Source organism: Buteo buteo, chromosome 3, assembly GCF_964188355.1.
Source record: "Buteo buteo chromosome 3, bButBut1.hap1.1, whole genome shotgun sequence".
Taxonomy (NCBI): Eukaryota; Metazoa; Chordata; class Aves; order Accipitriformes; family Accipitridae; genus Buteo; species Buteo buteo.
This window is the reverse complement of record NC_134173.1, coordinates 51068685-51087474: the sequence shown is the minus strand read 5'-3', so window position 1 is coordinate 51087474 and position 18790 is coordinate 51068685. Positions and strand designations below refer to the sequence as shown.

Below are 18790 nucleotides of genomic sequence, written 5' to 3'. Positions count from 1 at the left end.
GGGATCAGAGTGGGTGTGAGAGGCAGCGAGATCAGATGTGTGGGAGCAAATTTGAGGATTGCTCTGATAGCAAGTAGAAACCAGATACAGAAGAAAGGGGAGAGGGAAAGGATAGAGGTTTATAAGGTGGGAAGGCAAGGGCAGCACGAGGGTGCCTGCTGTAGATCCTTCCCTGCGATACTTCTGCAGGAAAACTGTATGTGACCCCAGCTTACCCCCACGGTGTGCAGGTCTGCCTTTTCCCCCCGCTGTAAATGGCACCTGCTGGAGGAGCTATTTAAATACGTAGGCGAGAGTCTGTAACCTCTCATGCAAAGTCTGAGAAGATGATCCTGGGGGCTGCATCCCATGAGGAGAGGTGGCAGACCCTTCCAGGCCCAGCCCTGCCATCAGCAAGGGGACACAGCACCAACCCACCCGGGGCTGTATGCAGGTGCACTGGCCCTGTCTTACTGCCGGTGACACGCAGGCATGCCCGCCTGTCCCTGCTGGAGTCCCGCCGCAGGTACCACCACATTAGTCCACACTTTGGAGAAGGGATCAGGGATAGGGAGTGGACGCAACAGAAGGGGTCACCTCCACTTTCTTTGCTCCTTGCTCTCCAGACGAGGTGGTTTTGCCATGGCATGGGTCACCACGTGACACTTCAGATACGTGCAATTGCCATCCATTGTCACCCTGCTATGTTTCCCGATGTAGTCCCCATCGCTACTTCAGCCTGAAACGCAATGGGGAGTTGTCTGGGCAACGCTGCAAGAAGTTTAGGCAAGGGAAGAAAGCAAATCTTCCGAATATAGTTTCTATTGCTGCCATGAATATCAGTAAAGGAAAGAGTTTCAAAATGAGCACATATAATTTTGAGAGCTGACAGCAATGGAAATGTTCTCCGGTTTGATAAACCGCTAGTAGTGTTTAAACAGCTTCTCCAGCATGTGCCATAACTGCTTTGCTCCTAGAGGTGAAACCACATGAGAAACCCAAGGATCCAGGTGCCAAGCTCTGTTGGAGCATCTTCATGGCCGTATTCTGTAGGGTAGGGTTGGTGGGGACCTAACAGAATTGTGACCCACATCCAGGACTTCACTGATGATCTCTAAGCTGAACTTTGCATTGGACCAAGTTTACAGCACATAAAGTATGAAATAAACTTAGTAAGATGACATCTCCCATCCCTACTGTCCTGGTTTCAGCTGGGATAGAGTTGATTGTCTTCCTAGTAGCTGGTACAGTGCTATGTTTTTGAACTAGGTATGAGAAGAATATTGATAACACTGATGTTTTCAGTTGTTGCTAAGTAATGTTTAGTCTAAAGTCAAGGATTTTTCAACTTCTGATGCCCAGCCAGCAAGAAGGCTGGAGGGGCACAAGAAGTTGGCACAGGACACAGCCAGGGCAGCTGGCCCAAACTGGCCAAAGGGGTATTCCATACCATGGGATGTCCCATTTAGTATAGGAACTGGGGGGAATGGGGGTAGGGGGATCGCTGCTCAGGGACCAACTGGGCATCAGTCAGTGGGCGGTGAGCAATTGCACCGCGCATCATTTGTATATTCCAATCCTTTTATTATTGCTGTTGTAATTTTATTAGTGTTATCATTATCATTATTAGTTTCTTCTTTTCTGTTCTATTAAACCATTCTTGTCTCAACCCATGAGTTTTATTTCTTTTCCCAATTTTCTCCCCCATCCCACTGGGTGGGGGGTGAAGTCAGTAAGCGGCTGCGTGGTACTTAGTTGCTGGCTGGGGTTAAACCATGACACCTATATATACAAGCAAATCACATATTGCAACCCAATTTTCAGTATGAGCATTGGACTGTTTGGGAATTTAAAATTTTTACTCTTAAACTGGAAATTTTCTCCTAATGAGGACTAAAGAACAATTGCAGAGCAAAGGAAAGATCATTAAAATCATTATTAGAATAAAATAAAAACTCTTTCTACAATCCTTAACAGGTAAAATACAGTCCTAGATTCCCGGCAGGTTTGGCTGGATTTTGAGGGGAACTGCTGTTGGTCTTTCTCCTATCTCATTGACAAGCAGCCTTGTTTCCTTTTTGTGTCACCTGAAGGAAAAGTCAGTCTGCTTGTCAAGGTACCTACCTCCATGCTGCCTGTAGGGCTTGGTGCTGCTCTGGAGTTAGTAACTATACGTTAACAGATGGCAAAGCCAGCGTGCTGAAAGCTTTTGCAGATTTTCAGCTGGAAGTGGAGAGATTTGGGAAATTTGGGGAGGATGGAGAAACACGATGCTCTGAGATCTAATGGCTTTCTTCTGCCCAGTTACACCAGATAAAAGGGAACAGTGGGTGCCCCCAAGCAGATGCATCCCAAAGGGGCTAGCGCTGAGACCCCGCTCCTCGCCTTGCAGGTGCCCAGGCCGAGCTGCACGCTGTGGGTATGTGCGCAGCCACCTCTGACGGGACAGAGCAAGGTGTGCCTCAGCGAGGTGACCGATATGGCCAGCACGGACGCAGCCCACACCTTGTGCAAGACATCTATGTGAGCAAGAGCGCTGGCTGCTCAGGCTTGGCTTATGGACATACAGGACTGGGACAGCTGTAGTAGTGGAGTTTCAATCAACTAGAAGTGCCCCATAAATATGGGTCAAGGGTGGCAAAAGTTTCTGCATTTTTCTTTTTTCTTTTAAAATTAATTTTAATTAATTGATTTGTGTGTATTTAATTTATTATTTTTATTAATTAATTTTAATTAAAAACAAAACCAAAACACCTTAAGGAAATGTTAAAATCCTTTGGACACTTGATAGGGACTTTGACACAAAACCAGGGAGGAGGTTGCATTAGAAGTCAGGTCTCTCTCATCATTAGGTCTCTGCCTATCCCCCAGTGGGACCAGGACCTCAGTGCCTGCCCTTTCTGTGCAGCCTTACAGCCAGCCTCTTGCTGCCTGGTTTAATATGCAGTTAAGTGTTTATAGGGGTGGAGGTACTTCACTGAGGGGTAATCACAGAGCTGCACCCCACCAAATATCTATGACATGAGTGTACTCTCACAGGTTGAAGGGCACACAGGGTCCAGTCCCTGCTTTGAAGCAGGCAGACTAGGTTTGAATTTAAGGTTTTCCTCCAGATGCAAGAGCAGAAGTACAGCAGCAGTTCCCCCCCGCTCCTCTTCACCAGTTTTGTGAAAGGCATCAGCTTTTCTATAAATATGAACCTGACACTGGTTTAAGAAATTGCTGAAAATTAAACAAATAATTTTCATTTGAATTAATATTTTACTTTGGCTGAAATTGGAAGTTTTCAGTTTATCAGATATCCTGACCATGTGCAGTTTCCTAACCCAGTGTGCTGAGTCAAACTGGGGAGTTGGCTCCATTTAATGCTTTTTAACTCTTTCCTGGGAACTTAGGTTTCTCTTCTGTCTTTGTGATGGATGCCTGTAATTCTCCTGTTTCTCTTACCAGTGCTATTTATAAGACAAAAAAGCTGCATTTTCATTATACACTTGAATGGAAATAATAAAAGTCCACCAAGAGTCTAATTTAAATGGTTTCTCATGGAAACTAGAGAAATCAGGAGATGAGCAGATGAGGGCTGCTTGAAATAATTTGGGGAAAAGCTTGGGGAAGTTAATGTGGGCACATTACAGAAAACATCGAGGTAAAGGGTCCTTTAACACAGAATGTGTCATTTCCAGCTGATATTGTGGGCTAACCCTGGTGTAAGAGTTGGTCTGAAGTAGATCAGAGTTGGTAGCAGAGTTGGTCTGAAGATTTGTAGGTCTCATCTAGGGCAGGGGATACGTCGGAGATCTTCGGGTGGGAGTGTGCCGTTTATTGGGACTTGCCTTGGACCAAAGAAATGCTCTGTGCTGGGCAAGTTTAGACAGAAAACTTTACAGCTGCATCTTGTGAGATGCTGTGCCCCCGGGGATGGTGTAGCGCAGCCCCCCTGCGGGGTTGGATGGCCAGGTGCCCAGGCACCTCGCTGGGCTCCCCCTCGAGGGGCTCAGGGTTGCTCTGCGCATCAACCCTGGGCACCTCCAATCCATCAGGGTCTAATGGGATGGGAGGGAGCCTGCACAGTTCTGGAAAAAAAACTTTTGCAGGGTGAGAAACTGTTCAGTCAAATGCCCAGGAAAAAAAACAAACATCCAAGCAATGTGTTTTGAAAAGTGATAGCGTTTTCACCCAGCACCTCTCCTAACCACCCCCAGCCGCTAACCCGCTCTCCTCACACATGCACGCCATGGGATGCAAACTCATTCCCCTCATTAACATTTTAAACGGTAAAAACATTTTAAAAAATAGGAAAGGGGGAGGAAAAAGGAAAGGGAAGAGGAAAGGAAAAGGGAAAGACCCACAGCCTTGCTGGGCTTCACCCCCTTCCACCCCAGGGAGGAAATCACGGCTGTAGAAAACAAAAAAGAAAAAAAAAAAGAAAAAAAAAAAGAAATAAAAGGGGGGGAAAAGAAATTTAAAAAAAAGGAGGGGAAAAATAAAAAAAGACAAGGGAAAAAGGCAAAAAAGAATAAAATAGCCGTTCCCCCCCCCCCTTGCAGCTGCTGCCCGTGCTGGAGGGAAGGGTCTCGCCTCAAGGACGCGCCGTACTCACGTCGCGGAAGATGCGCAGCCCCGCGCCCAGCCCCGCGCCCAGCTCCGCCGCCATCCGCCCGCCGCAGCCGCCGACACCGCCCGCAGCGGCGGCGGGGCCGGGGCGGGGCGGGGCGGACCGGAGCGGACCGCCCCCCCACACCCCCCCGGCCCCGGCGGTGGCTGCCTTGCCGGGGGGGCCGAGCCGCGGGCCCCGCCTCGCCTGTCGCTAGAGAAGCGGCCCCAAACGGGCCGGAGCGGGGGCTGCTCGGGGAGCTGCTCGGCCCGGGGGGAGCGGCAGGGGGTGGGCCCCTCCCGCTCCGCAGCCGCCCCGTGGCACCGTTGGAGGGTGCTGGTGGCTCGGCTTGCCTCCTCGCCACGGAAGAAGCTCGGTTCTCGCAGTCTGCCCTCGTCAGGCCAAGCGTCCGCGGTCGCCTCGGCTGCTGTCCCGTCGAGCGCGGTCCCCGCGGGTGGGCTGTCCCCCACACCGCGAGACCCCCCCGCGCTGGAGGCGCTCTGAGGCCCCCGCGGGGCGGGCGGGCCGCGGCCGCGCTTTTTCCCACCGCTGGTGGCGGGCGGCCCCACGAGCTGCGCTCCGCGAAAGCACCCGGGCTGGAAAATACGGTCCTCAAATGCGATACACCCCTCAGAGCGGCCTGGCCAAAAATCGGGGGGGGCCTGGGCGTGCCGGTGTTTCTGGAGGGGAGCGAGGGGAGCTGCGGGACGCGGCGGGAGCCGGCTCTGCGGTGAGGGCAGGGGGCGAGGAGGGGCCGGCGTGAGGGGGGGAGCAGTCCCGAGGGAAACGCCCCCCGACCCCCGTGTCATTTCGGACACGAGCCAAGAGTAACGTTATTACACGGGCGTCGCGTAACGGGGGCTTGGTCTCGGCTCTCCCACCACGCACCGCCAGCAGATGGCTTTGCAGTTACACGTTCGATATTACGATAATAGATACGCTAGGTATTACGTTACTATATATTATTGCAGAGGATGTGATGCTTCCTAACAAATGTTAGAGTGAAGTTGTTGCCTTAAAACACCTTCACGTATGAAAAGCCCCAGCCCTGGCGTGACTTGCTGCGCGTGGGTCTTCCTGCTGCGTCCACCTGCCTTTCCACGTTTCAAAAGAAAACCTGAGCGAGAACTGTCCGGAAGGGAAAGACAAGGCATTTCACAGAGTGAGAAATTCTTATCTCACTTCCTAAATATGGCTTGGAAAAGAGAGGGAAAAATCATCCCAGGATATTTGGGCTTTTTAATAATACTGAAAGGCTTTTATTTAATCTGATTTGTATGATGGAAGTATGGGAATGTATTTCTTCCCAGAGAGACAAAAGAAGAAAAAAGTCCAAAGGTTGTCTCAAGAGCCAGGAGGGTGAGGGGAGATAAGGAAACGCTTCTTCAGACCGTAGAGAGGCTTGGTTTCGATAACTGTTATAACAACAACAAGAAGAATAATATACATATTTAACTTTATTGACTGTCTTGGAATGAAAAGACTTTTGTTGAAGAACCGTATCTTTCCCCTTTGATTAGTCTTAACATTCACTGTGAATATTTTAAGTTTGTTTACAGAAATCTTCCTTAAAAACAGTAGGAAAAAAACTGCGTAATCCTGATATTTTTAGGGCAAAAATTAAAACATAAGAAACAAAAAGAACTCATAGGCCTTTTATTATATTAGGAAGCATTATTTCCATTATTAAAAAACTTCTCTGCAAATCACCTTTGCATGATGTAGAAAGGCAAAAGTACTGTTTGAGTAATCATTTTTAGAGACTTTAGTGTTCCGGTTCAGGTGAGCAAACAAATCTGTGAGTAGAGTATATGCATAACTTACGGGTGATACTTTTTTATACCACTTTAAAAGTACCTGAAGTAATATCTCAATTTTAACAACACAAGCAGGATGAAAGCTCTGAATTTTACCACCTTCCCTATTCATTCAGTGATTTCCCTCCGTCTCTGAGCAAGAGGCTGTGAGGCGGAGGAGACGTGGCTCCCCGCGACGTGGCAGTACAGCTACGGTACTCACTGCCTTCATGGGGCGACGACGACGTCCTGAAATACCCAGGCGAGGTTAGCAGAGGTCAGCACCCAGTGATACTCTCACTTCTGCAGCCGCAGACCCCTGCTGCTCATAATCTATTACAAGAAATAATTTTTTTCGTGCACGGATGAAGATAAAACCTAAAAGGGCCTGCTCTTTCTCCTGCCGTGTGTCAAATCATTAAACTTTTATTTAGAAACCAGCCCACTGTACCAACATCTTTGCTTATGTGAAATGAAGTGGTCAGCAGGTATTTTGCCCTTTTATCTGGGAAAAACAAACAAATGAAAACTGGCAGCAAGAGCTACCTTACACTTACCGTGCAGTGGGCTGTGCAACAAGAGCCGTTGATGCTGAGATAGATAGCAAAGCTTCCTTTTGCGAGCTGCCTAACCATCTAATCAAGTTTCCAAATCACTCCATGGTGGTTAGCTATGTGTATTGCCTCTAAATGACAGGAAAAACACTATATAATGCTTATGTCAAAATATAACCTTCCAGCAGAAGAGCAGCTTGGGTGCTCGGGTACCCCATGGGCCTGCAGTGAAAAGTACTGTTTGCCCTTGGCTAAGGCAATGGATCTGCTTTATCGCCCTTTTTGCACCACGGGAGTTGATTGGTGCCTATCTAAAGAGTTGAGTTAGCATAATACCATGTCTCCCTTCATGTTGTTTTGTCATGGTTTGACCACCTGGTCTGGTGCTGTGTAGGCCAACCCCAAACCAGCCTCTGGTTTGATGACTCAAATGCTGCTGCCTGTGAGAGGTCCCTCATGGCTTTTCTTGATCATAAGCTGTAAAACCAGAGAAATTTCAGAGTTGGTATGTGTGTGGCCATGGCTTGCTATATGAGCAGTAACAGAGGATGCCAGAGGCCACCTACCTTTTCCATCACCTTGTCTCTTGCACATGGACTACTCTGACCCAAGTGAGGAGCCAGTATCTTTACAGCTCTGTGTTTCCACGAATGGGATTGTAAGGATGGAAAAGGGAGTCCCCTTCCATATGGTATCTGTGCCAGTGACAGCAAGGATAGATGTACTAGATCCCAAAAGGAGTGATGATGTGCCTGGGAAAACATTGGGTCAACTACCTATACAGAGAGTGTGTGGCTACGTCTGGGTCATCGGATGAAAATCACCTCAAAGTCCCCAGCTTCGGGAGCTCACTTTATCCTCATCCTGATCCCTCCTCGGGCAAGACCTGAGTCTGCTCCCACGCCCTTCCTGCACTCCTCCTTTCCCTCTGGTCCCATACCCACTCTTTGGTGGAAGGGAAACCCAGACACAGGCTGGACTGGAGCCACAGCATGCTCCAATGGCAATCCAGTGTAGACAACTGGGATGCGGGATGTACATCAGCAGGTGAACCTGGATGCAGTCTGTGTGTATTGGAGCTCTTACCTAAATCACCAGGAAAAGAAATGTCATGTAAAGCCATGATGACAGATGAGGAATTCAGGGACATACTAGCTTCCATCTTGGTAAGACCTTCTGCAGGAGGAAACCACACAGTTTGCACTAGGACATTATTTTATTCTTTTTGTTTATTTGCGTGCTTTTCCTATAAATGTTTGGGAAAATCGCTGAAGACCTACTCATACAATCCAGTTTTCATGTAGTTTCCCAAGCCTAATTTTTCTTAATAATTCAGTGCCTTTGACAGGCTCTTCCCAGCCAGTGGGAAACGCCAAGCCTTGGGTTTCCTGGCTTCTAAGGCAGGCTTTAGACCAGCAGCTATGAACCTCGGTCTCTCTTTACTGGCCCCCCTTTCTATCTGTAGCGGACACATAATACTCCTGGGATAGAAAAGTATCATTATAAAGATAAACTTAGTAAAGATGGAACAGTTCTGGGTCAGTAATGCACAGCAGTGCATTAGAAGTGCCTAAGTAAAATAGATGCACATCGCTGTACATGGAATATGGGTTGTTCCTCACAAGATGTAACACACTTTTTTTTTTTTACATGCTCTTTCACATAGATCCAGACAATTTGGTAGATTTTAGAACAACTTTTCAGGGACATGTGAAATGCATAAGATGTGTGATGATAATTAATATACCGCGTAGACTCTCCTATGCACATTCTGTTTACGACCAGCCCTGCAGGAGCATTTTGGAAGCAACCAGTGTAATAAAAATGACTGTAATGGGGCATCCAGCAGAGACTATGGCTCATGTTGAGAAAAAGCCTGCTGTGTGGCTGGATGCCTAAGTAAGTCAGATATTTACTTATAGGGTCTAAGAAAAGGAACAAAGGAAAAGATCGAAATGTGACAGAGAGTCAGAAGCGTAACAACATGACAGCACAGTAAAAAAGATGCACTTTCGTTCTTTGTATTTGCAACATTCCCAGAAAAAAAAATGTAGAAGGCAACTGCTATTGTTAGTCTGTTGCTAAAAATAATTTCATATTTAATCCAAACCCAAAGATGTCCAGTTCACAGTACCTGTCAGACTCAGATATAAGCAATGGTCCTGAGCAGTCTATACACTCCAGCTCCTTTCCCCTTCAGAAGGGGGATCGTAAGGTTATTTGTATAGTAAAGCTTTACTTGCTAATTATTTGTCAAACCTGGGAGGACAGTTTTCCATACAGCTGAAGAAGGGAGAGAAGCTCCACCAAAGGATTAAGTCCAGTCTTAAGGGTCCAGGTTTATCTTGCCTCTGAAGAAGCCATTGACTACAGAGTAATTTTAGGAGCCTGGTTAATTTATTGAAGTGCTTGAGGCTTGTTGGGGTGTGTAAATAATTACTGTTTCTTGTTCTGTGCCTATGTACCCTCCCACCAATGCCAACCTATGAGTAACATGTTTTGAATTAAGAAGTATTTGAGAACTGCCATTGAGAAAAATGCCAAAGGCGTTCTGCCTCACAACTGGGCCAGAAGTAAGCGCGTATATACATATAATAGACAGCACAGCAATCTGGGAGAGTGTCTGCAGCCTATGACATGGAGTCATGGTTTTGGACTTTGGCAAAGCTTCAGTGCCTAAGCTCTGCTTTAGGTGCCCAAATGTTTTTTCTAGGTGCAGGCCATCATCCTCTATATGCAATAGGGATTTAATTACATGAATCCAATAACAAGATCGTGGATCTGAGAAGAATATCTCAAATTCATTTCTATAGCTGGATGTGAGAAAATGTGATTTTTTTTTTAAGAAAAACTGTCTTATTCCAAGGATTTTGTGAAATGAAGAATTTTCTCTCTACCCTTCCCAGGCTGCCACTGCTCCTAAGGTACACATCTCCCATGAAGTAGTACCTGAGGTGACGATGCCAGCTCTTTTCTTTGCTTTTCAGTTTGAAAACCCCTGGCAGTTGTTGAAATTCTGCTGTCAGAAACAGCCACCTGGCTTATTCCTGTTCAGTGATTTCACCACTTACAGCCACGCTGACAGCTCAGAATGTGCGGGCAACCCCCTCTCCCCGAGACGGGCAATGCTCACAGCTGGTGGCACATATCCTGGTACTCCTCACCTGGAGGAAAGCCAAGGGCTCATCAAGGTCTTTTTGACCCATGTTTGTGATCCTACTGTTACAATGGCAGCTGATACTCTGTTTTGCTTTCAGAGGATTTGCAGGGGGGACTGAATTCTTGCAGAAAAAGCAGATATAGAACCATCTTATTTCAAAAGAATCTCTAGCAGCTTTATATTGCCAGAGCATTTGGTGACAAGCACTCTGTTTGCTGCCCAGCTGTTATTATGTTCAATCCTAGGCTAAGGAGAATAATGCAACAAAATGCAAAAAAAGGAGGGCGGGAATTAGGATGTGATTTTCTCTGTTATTGATTCTTAACAATAATTAATAGGTCAATAATTATAGAATTGATAGGTGTCTACTTGAAATAAAAAATCAGTTCTGCTAAATGGCAGAACCAAACCCTTTAATCCAAACAGTGTAAAGCTTCAGAGAAATGGCTATCCAAATGCAACTTTGTACTAGATATTGAGATAATTTCCAGTAATGAATGTCAAAGTTCTGGCCTGCTTCTGAATATTGTGCTTCTTTGGAGAAATTCTCCATAAAATATTCCCAGAGAAGTTCTACTTACAGATAGGATTTGAGACTGAGAATAGCAGTAAGTGATTTGGACACACGCATCCCACTAATGCTGTCATTACCCAGCAGCCAGGGCTACGAAGGCTGGTTCAACACCCTGATGCTAGTGCAACCCCAAGACAATCAGGTTAAATTCCTGGCCATATTGCAGAGTTTCTGTAGGGTCCTAGACAAATAATTTAGTAGCACTGGTGTGCCTAGGAGCCCCTGGATCCATGAATTATCTGCAAACTTGCTGAGACTGCACCCTGTCCCATCATCCTTGTCATTAATGAAGATGTTATATAGTACTGGTCCCAGTATCAGCCCCTGTGGTGCACCACTAGTGACTGGGCTCCAGCTGGCTGGGAGAGCTGGGACTGTTCAGCTTGGAGAAGAGAAGGCTCAGGGGGGACCTCATCAGTGCATATAACTATACAGATAGGGGCAGGAAAACAAAATTCTGCAGATATGGATATGATCTTAAAATGTGGTCGCTCACTGCAATACTAACAGGGAACTGTAAACAAGACTTTAGGGTGTGTATTCTCTACGAAGGCCAAAATACACAAACTTAATCTTCAAAGGATGCAATAAAACAGCAGTGACATCGTGTGTGTTTCACTGTGAGAGGCGTTTTTAGCATTCAGGGACTGATTGTACAAATCACATTAAAATTAATGGGAATTGCAAGACTGAGTTTTCTACATGGGATAAGTATCCCCTCTGTGAAATTTTAAAGACTCTTTATTACCCTCAGTTAAAAAATAAACAGACAGTTTATACTTTTTTTGGTCTGTTTCTGTGCTGAGTTATATTAATATAAGAAAAGAGTAATTGTATTCTTTGGTGTCAGTCTGTTGAGCTCTGAGGAGCCCCCTGAAGCAATGCTGCTGGTGTGAGTAGAGGATCTAACAGTATGAGATAAGACATTGACTCCTTTCATTTCAGATAGCGTGGGAGCTGTAGGAATCAAGAATTCTTCTCTCCTCTTTTCCCTTTCCCTTTCCTTTTCCTTTTCCTTTTCTCATTTTCCTTTTCCTTTTCCTTCTTTTTCTTTTCCTACAGACCTCTAAGTGTGCATTCCTTCCCTGGGAAAGATTTTTATCTGAAGGCTCAGCCTCCCACATCATTATGGGCTTCCTGGAACTGCATTCAGTGTTTGGAGCATTGAGCCCTGAAGTAGGTACAATACTGCAGTGGATGATAACGACAGAAGTATGGGAAGAATTAGAGGGGGAAGAACATTAAGTATTCAAATCCCTCAGGTTGTTTTGAAAATCAGATCCATGATTATTAGTGAATGTCCGTGACTTAAATTCTTACTTACTAGGACATTCCTTATAAATATTATACCAGGCATAACAAGAAGAGTCACAGGCATTTCCCGGTTAAAATAAGGAAGACTGTCAATCCAAATGAAAAACTTGCTAATTAAAGTTTCAGATCTCATTTAAAAAAATGCAGGCTTTTGTGAATCTCCTCACTGTTCAAGTCAGAGAACAGTTTGCCTGGATGAAATGTAGCACATTTGGAAAGGCCAGTTTTTCATTTGGATGCTAATCAGGAATTCTGATTTGCTACAAAAGGACATGACTAATAACGTTATTATTTTCCTCCACTTCAGATATAGATTAGATGACTAGATATAGATATTCCTGATGGACATATATCAGTATTTAGATGAGTTTATATTTAGATTTTGATCATTCCGCCATAATGGGACCTCTCCAAATCCCTGGCATTTGTGACAATTATTGACAAATATGGCAGTACATAAAGGGATAAAAAGTTAATATTTTTATTGCAGACAGTCCTAGAAATCTTAATCATGGATTATCACCCTGTTATGCTAGATGCTGAACAGCTGCAGGACAAATGGCAAAACTCACTGGTGAATGATACAAATCACATAATTTTTGTTAAAAACCCCCACAACATAAACATAATGAAATTCCACCTCTTAGTCCTCAATATATGTCTGCTTCTCTTTACCTCAAATCATCTCCTCAGTAGTTAGGGGATAATAAAATCAAACATCTTGCAGACAATAAATGTATACCGTTGAAGTCCGTGTGATATGCTGTCAGCGTAATGATTGGGTTAAATTTCCATATTATTTTCTGGGTCATTTGTAGCAGTGAATCTGAATCCCATAAATCCATATTGCTAACATTATCGTCTCATAGAGTGCATTCATTGCCTTGTGGATTGTATCATAAAAAGACTATTTTCAAAAGGTCATTGGTATCTGACATCTAATTAGGGATTGTTCTCAAACTCTTTCGCTATTCAAAAATTGAAAGTGTTTGCAAATGGTATTATCTGTAGGACAGAGAGAGTTTGTTGGTATTAAAGAATTTTCCAGCTTAAAAAATTAGATCACTAAAAAGCTATTCCATAATCATTGTAACATTCAACTGAAAAGAATCTAAAGTCACAGGATTCTATTACATCTCAGACAAAACTGGTTTCCTTGTTCAAATGTGCTTTCTGCTCTGAAATGTTATTTTTTTGTAAATATAAAAGAGTTGATTATTGAAAATAAGATTTCAGCATTGTCTGTTGTTTATAGGCTTAGAGAACACTGCCCTTCAATTAGAAGTAAGAGCTTTTTCACCAGAATAGGGTATTTTTTGCTCCCCCCATCTCTAATTGATATTAAATACTATGTTAATTTTTATTTTTAATCTGTTCATGCCAGCCTGCTTTATCCAGTTCCATATAGCTACTACAGCTGTGCCATCTTGTGGTCTGCACAAAGCTGGTAAAGTTTTGTAGCTTGGAACTTAATCAGAAGGGTAACAACTTGTCATGAGCCACAGCCAAGGCAGCACGAATCAAATGGCACCCCCCTAAGCAATGGTCCAACCACTCTGTTAAGCGGAGGATGCTTCACAGACGGATACATGCCCAAACCAAAGTTTCAGCTCTGCGGGCTCATGGCTTGGCGGGCAGGGAGAGCAAGGGCTGTCATTGTGGTAATATCCAGAGGTGTTTTCACCTTCAAAATGCACGCATGTCATAGAATCATAGAATGGTTTGGGTTGCAAGGGCCCTTAAAGATCATCTAGTTCCAATCCCCCTGCCATGGGCAGGGACACCTTCCACTAGACCAGGTTGCTCAAAGCCCAGTTCAATGTGGCCTTGGACACTTCCAGGGATGGGCCGGCCACAACCTCTCTGGGCAACCTGTTCCTGTGCCTCACCACCCTCACAGTGAAGAACTGCTTCCTAATACCTAATCTAAATCTACCCTCTCTCAGTTAAAACTGTTACCCCTCATCCTATCACTACACCCTTGATAAAGAGTCCCTCCCCATCTTTCCTGTAGGCCCCCTTTAGGTGCTGGAAGGCTGCTATAAGGTCTCCCTGGAGCCTTCTCTTCTGTTCTACCTGGACTTTCAATAATTCATAGCAAAAGTGTAAGTAAGCTTTTCTATAATGTCCTGTGTTTTTTTCCAAAGCAGAGGATTTATAACCAACCCTCTGCTATTGCAGTTCAGCTGTGGATCTGAACATCTGTTGAAGTTACTTATGGCGGGTTTGTTGCTCTTCTTGTCACTGTTCTTTTTGTTCCTTCTTTTTAGGAGCAGCAGCAGATGGGTCTACAGGGGGTAGACAGATTTGTTTCCAGTTTCACTGATAACTCCAGAGCAAAGAAACTGCTTGTTCTGATGTAGGACTGGCCTTTTAATCCCAGCGTTAATAAACTATGCTTAGAAAGCAGTCTCTCCCATTAAGAGAAGAAGTAGTTTTACTTACTGCCATGCAGTTTGGTATTCCTTGGGCTTCTGTATGTCCAGCTGCAAATTAAAAATGCCTTATGGCTTCTTACAGTTTCTTTTTCCTGCTGCAGGATGGCAGTGTTCAAGGCGGCCCTTCCATATGCTGATTAGCTGCTGTCCTAAAATAGCATATGCTTTTATTTGCTTCTACTGGGAGACAAGCTTGCTCCCTGATAGGTTTTGGGGTTTTTTTTCCTATTTTCCAGCCTAAACATATTCATGGGTATTTTATTCCCATGTCTTGCTGCGTGAGCTAAAAAGTCCTTTTCCTTCCCTGAGGTTTGGTCTTGATATCTTTACAGAGAATAATGGCTTCTTCTTTCAGCCTTGATTTTGCTAGACTAAGTTAAACTCCTTAGTGTTTCTCTCATGAAAAGAAGCTGTCAGTTCCCTCATCATGCCTGCCTTCTCTGCACTGGTTCATGTTTGCTTCTCTTTTTCAAAGCAAGGGACAAGGGGTTTATGCCATCTTCCAGAAAGAGCTCACAAGGCAAATGTCATTATATGTTTCCTCCTCTTTGTTAAAAGTAGCTCAGACAACACTTTCTAGGTACGTTTGCTTCTCTGAAAATAAATGCCTGGTCCATCATCTCCCCAAATGATTAACTCCCAGTCTGTGACACAAATCTCATCATAGGTCCAAAGGGCATGGTCTTACAACATATTGATGGAAGCTTATCACAGTGCTATGACTCCATGCCCTAAGGTCCTCTAGTTCCTCCTGAATGATATTGCAGCCTTCTGCTTTGTCACAACTTCAATTTCAATTAAAAATAATGTATTAAGGTTATGAATGAAAGCTATCTTTCTGTGTTCATTATTTGCTTCCACCCAACCCAGGAAACTATTTTCTTTACCAGTTGAAAGATTACCTGGCAGTGCTATCAATTGGACTTGAGTCCTGAAGGTTTTGTGGTGTTTGTGTGGCCCTGTGGAACTCTTCTGAAAGTGTCCATGCTCGAGAAGAGTGGGAGGCATTACCATCCCTGTTCTTGATGGGTACTGAAGCCCTCCCTGGAGCAAACGCTTGCAGTCCAGGTGAGGATTTCCCCGGGAGGAAGGGAAGGGGCTTGCAACACAGGGTCCCACCAGCCGAGTGATGCAGCTCAGGGTCCAGGGCAGCGTCGCATTTGTTTGCTGAGCAGCCCTGGAGCATCCGGTAAAAAAAAACCCTTAGGAACCTATGGGGTTGGGGGAGGAGGAACAGTATAAGTACTGTTACAGAAGATGACTAAACCCACCACAAATCCACAAGGATCTCTACTACTAACTTCCCTCCAGCATAGTCATTTTTCTTCCAACAGAATCAGATGGTCATCTGCACTGTTCCAAACCTCATATGCTTTTATAGTTCTTTTATGAGTTCCTTTATCATTCGTCTAACAGATATGGTCCTAAGTGGCAGCACATTAAATGTTTTCCTGAAGTTCAGATAGATGAGATCTACATTTCCTATTCAGTTCTCTTAGAACATCAAAGAAGCTTGGTCTGGCACGATCTACCATTGGTAAACACATGCTGCCTTTGATCTCATTTTCTATTAATCTCTGTGAGCTAAAATTATAATAGATGTACAGTGTTTCTAATTAGAAATCAGAGTTCCCACAAGTCTCATTTTTATTTCTACTTTAATGGTTTCCTTTTGTTCCCTTCACATTTGCTTATACCTTCATGAGTATCAATGTGAGTATAAATAAATATACATACCATGTTCCTGAAAAGTGGGAGATTAACAGCTGGGCTTGCTGAATTCCATTAACCTACAGATCAGGTATGACACAGCCTACATCCTTAGGAAATGCTGCACTCGCATCTGCCGCAGACCGCACTGGAGAACTCAGGACAGAAATATAACATGCCAAAGGTCTAACTAGGGCTCTCCGTGCCCCAGCTGGACTGTTTGGGCACAGCCACGGGCTGTCCTCCGGCCACAGAAGCAGATGCTCTGCCTCCAATGAATGGGCCCTGCTGTCAAGCCCCTGAAGAGCATGTGGCTCTCAGATTTTTATTTTAAATAGTCTACTCCTGCCTTAACTCTCAGAGATCTGTTATTTTTCTTTTCTCATCTCTTGCAGTTTTGCTGTAAAAAGCATACAAACCCCAAAGTTTTCACCTTTTGAGCAAAATGACCCAGGCTGCAGGCATGTTCTGGTCTCCCGTTTGAACTCTAATCTGCCATGAGAGAAGTGCTCCTCCTTTAATTTAGATTTTATTTTTTTACACTGCAGCCTAATACTGTCTAGCCAAAAGCTTTAGGGAATTTTCTCCAGTCTCTCCTAATTAAAGTGCTAGAAGAGCACTTTTTCAGCAAACATGCCACCTTCTGGCTCTCAGCCAGAGTTGGTTGAATAGATTAATAATATTTGAATAACCTTTCCAACTTTCCACATTAAAGTGTTTGCTCAGAACTAAACAAGTAAATCATCAAACATGCTTGTGAATAATGCATTTGACAAAAGTTGTAAAACATTAAAATGACATTCACAAACACTCAGATCACTCTCCCTTAAACTGTAAAAGGAACAGGAAATTTATGTTAACTTTTTAGAAAACAGAGTTTGTAAATCTCTAATTTATATTTTGAAGTATAAAAATTGTGCCTATATTAATTTTAACTCATTTGGAGCTTATTATATTTAAATAAAAATCAGAATTGTAATCTGATGAAACAGCATGAAAGTGGTTTGAACAAGATAAGTTCTTTGTTCTATTGGCTTTGTCATTCCCAGTGTGTTTCTGAAAGTGAACACTTTAGAAATTCTGAATCTTAACCTACCAAGACCTAATGACCTACCAAGTCATTAAAATAAGAGCTTTAAAGTTGTGCAAATCTAGTCTCCTATTCCCCTCTGTATGACATTCTTTAGTCTTTAGAAAGCCGTGGTGCATGGAAAGAGGTTTACCAGTCACATCTGGCTCCCATCTTATATTCTTTTCTTTTCCTCCATTTTGCATTTAAATTTCTACAATTGAAAGGCTATAAACAGGTTAAAGGAAAGCAGCAGAAATAAAACGCATACATGTACAAACTCCATCTGCACAAGGAGCGTTGCCCACACTAAGCCTTCCTCACGGATAAGAATTTGGGAGTTAACAAGGGTTAGTAGTATTTGTCATGTATTTGATTAAACCATGAAACAGTTAATAGAATGATGACCTAAGATACCTACTAATGGGCTATGAATTTCTACAAACCACAAATTAAAGCAGGGCAAGTGCTTACACAGAGTGCACTCTCCTTGTGGGCTGTATGAAGACAAGCATGTGCACTGTTTGCAGAAGCTGGCAGTCTGTTGGATCCTCCTCTCTCCTTAGTAGCACTGTGTGTTTAACTGGATCATCTTTAATAACTCAAAGCTGTTGGCTCCTGATTCTGTTTCTCAAGGTAGAAAGTGACTGAATGATCAGAAAAGATTACAAGGAGGAAGCTTTACTTCTGGTGAATTTAAGAAGAAAGTCTGTGATCGATACAATGCACAAAAAATTACAAAAGTGCCAGACTTAATCCTTTCCCCATCTGTCTTTACTCAGCACTTGATTTGCCAACGTGAATATTCTTAGACAATTCCAGTTTCTTGACTGAGAGGGGATTTAATGTCTGAAACCCTTGTATGGATGAGAAAGTTTATGGAGATGTATGCCAGCTGTATTTTTGCCCTTTTATTATTATTTTTTTTACACATTCACAGGATCCCAGCTGATGTCTCTTCTATCTATAACAGACAAGATCCTCATACCCCCAGGGCCTTGGTCCAGAGGAGTCTCTCCCTTCAGCTGCCTCTGCAGTCCTGTTATCCCCATGCCAGCTTCCCTCCCACAAACCTTGCTTCACACTGTGCAAAGCATCGTACCACCATCCTGGTCCTGACCATCCTGCCTACCTGCTCAGCAGACATATGTGGAAAACAGGAGTCTGCCAGGGTGGTGGCATGTACCAGAGGAACATCTACACTGAATTTAAGGATAGCTGGCTGACATGTAAACTATTCTTTCACATTTTGTAACTCACACTAAAATGGTCTGTGCTGTGCTCCTTGGTTCTTGCATGTGGCAATAAAATGACCATTTATGGCAGAGTCCTAAACTCTCAGCATAGCCTTAATTAACAGCAAAGATTTACCATCCTTCTTGCTTTATGTTGTCAACAATGAGGAATGTACAGGCAGTTGAACAGTGAACATAAGTACTTAGCAGATGGATCTCACTGAAAAGGAAGCAAATTATATCTAAGACATTTTTAAGCCACTAAAGCAGCCCTTAGTAAAAGAAAGAACATCACTACTGTCTGTGGGAGCCTGGGAATAACTCCTCTGCTAACTCTGGACTATCTAAAGTAAGAGCAAAGATGCAT

At 44.0% G+C, this 18790-nt stretch overlaps 1 protein-coding gene across 2 annotated transcripts in view; it reads right to left on the bottom strand.

Annotated features, from left to right (window-relative positions):
* The window catches only part of NECAB1 (N-terminal EF-hand calcium binding protein 1), a 71048-nt gene extending 66375 nt beyond the window's left edge, over window positions 1-4673 (bottom strand). For both annotated transcript variants that reach the window (XM_075024363.1, XM_075024364.1), the window contains exon 1: window positions 4580-4673. In XM_075024363.1, the coding sequence (XP_074880464.1) occupies window positions 4580-4633 (54 nt within the window). In that variant the 5' untranslated portion in view covers window positions 4634-4673. The remainder of the gene's footprint in view (window positions 1-4579) is intronic.
* Between the last annotated feature and the right edge of the window lie 14117 nt (window positions 4674-18790).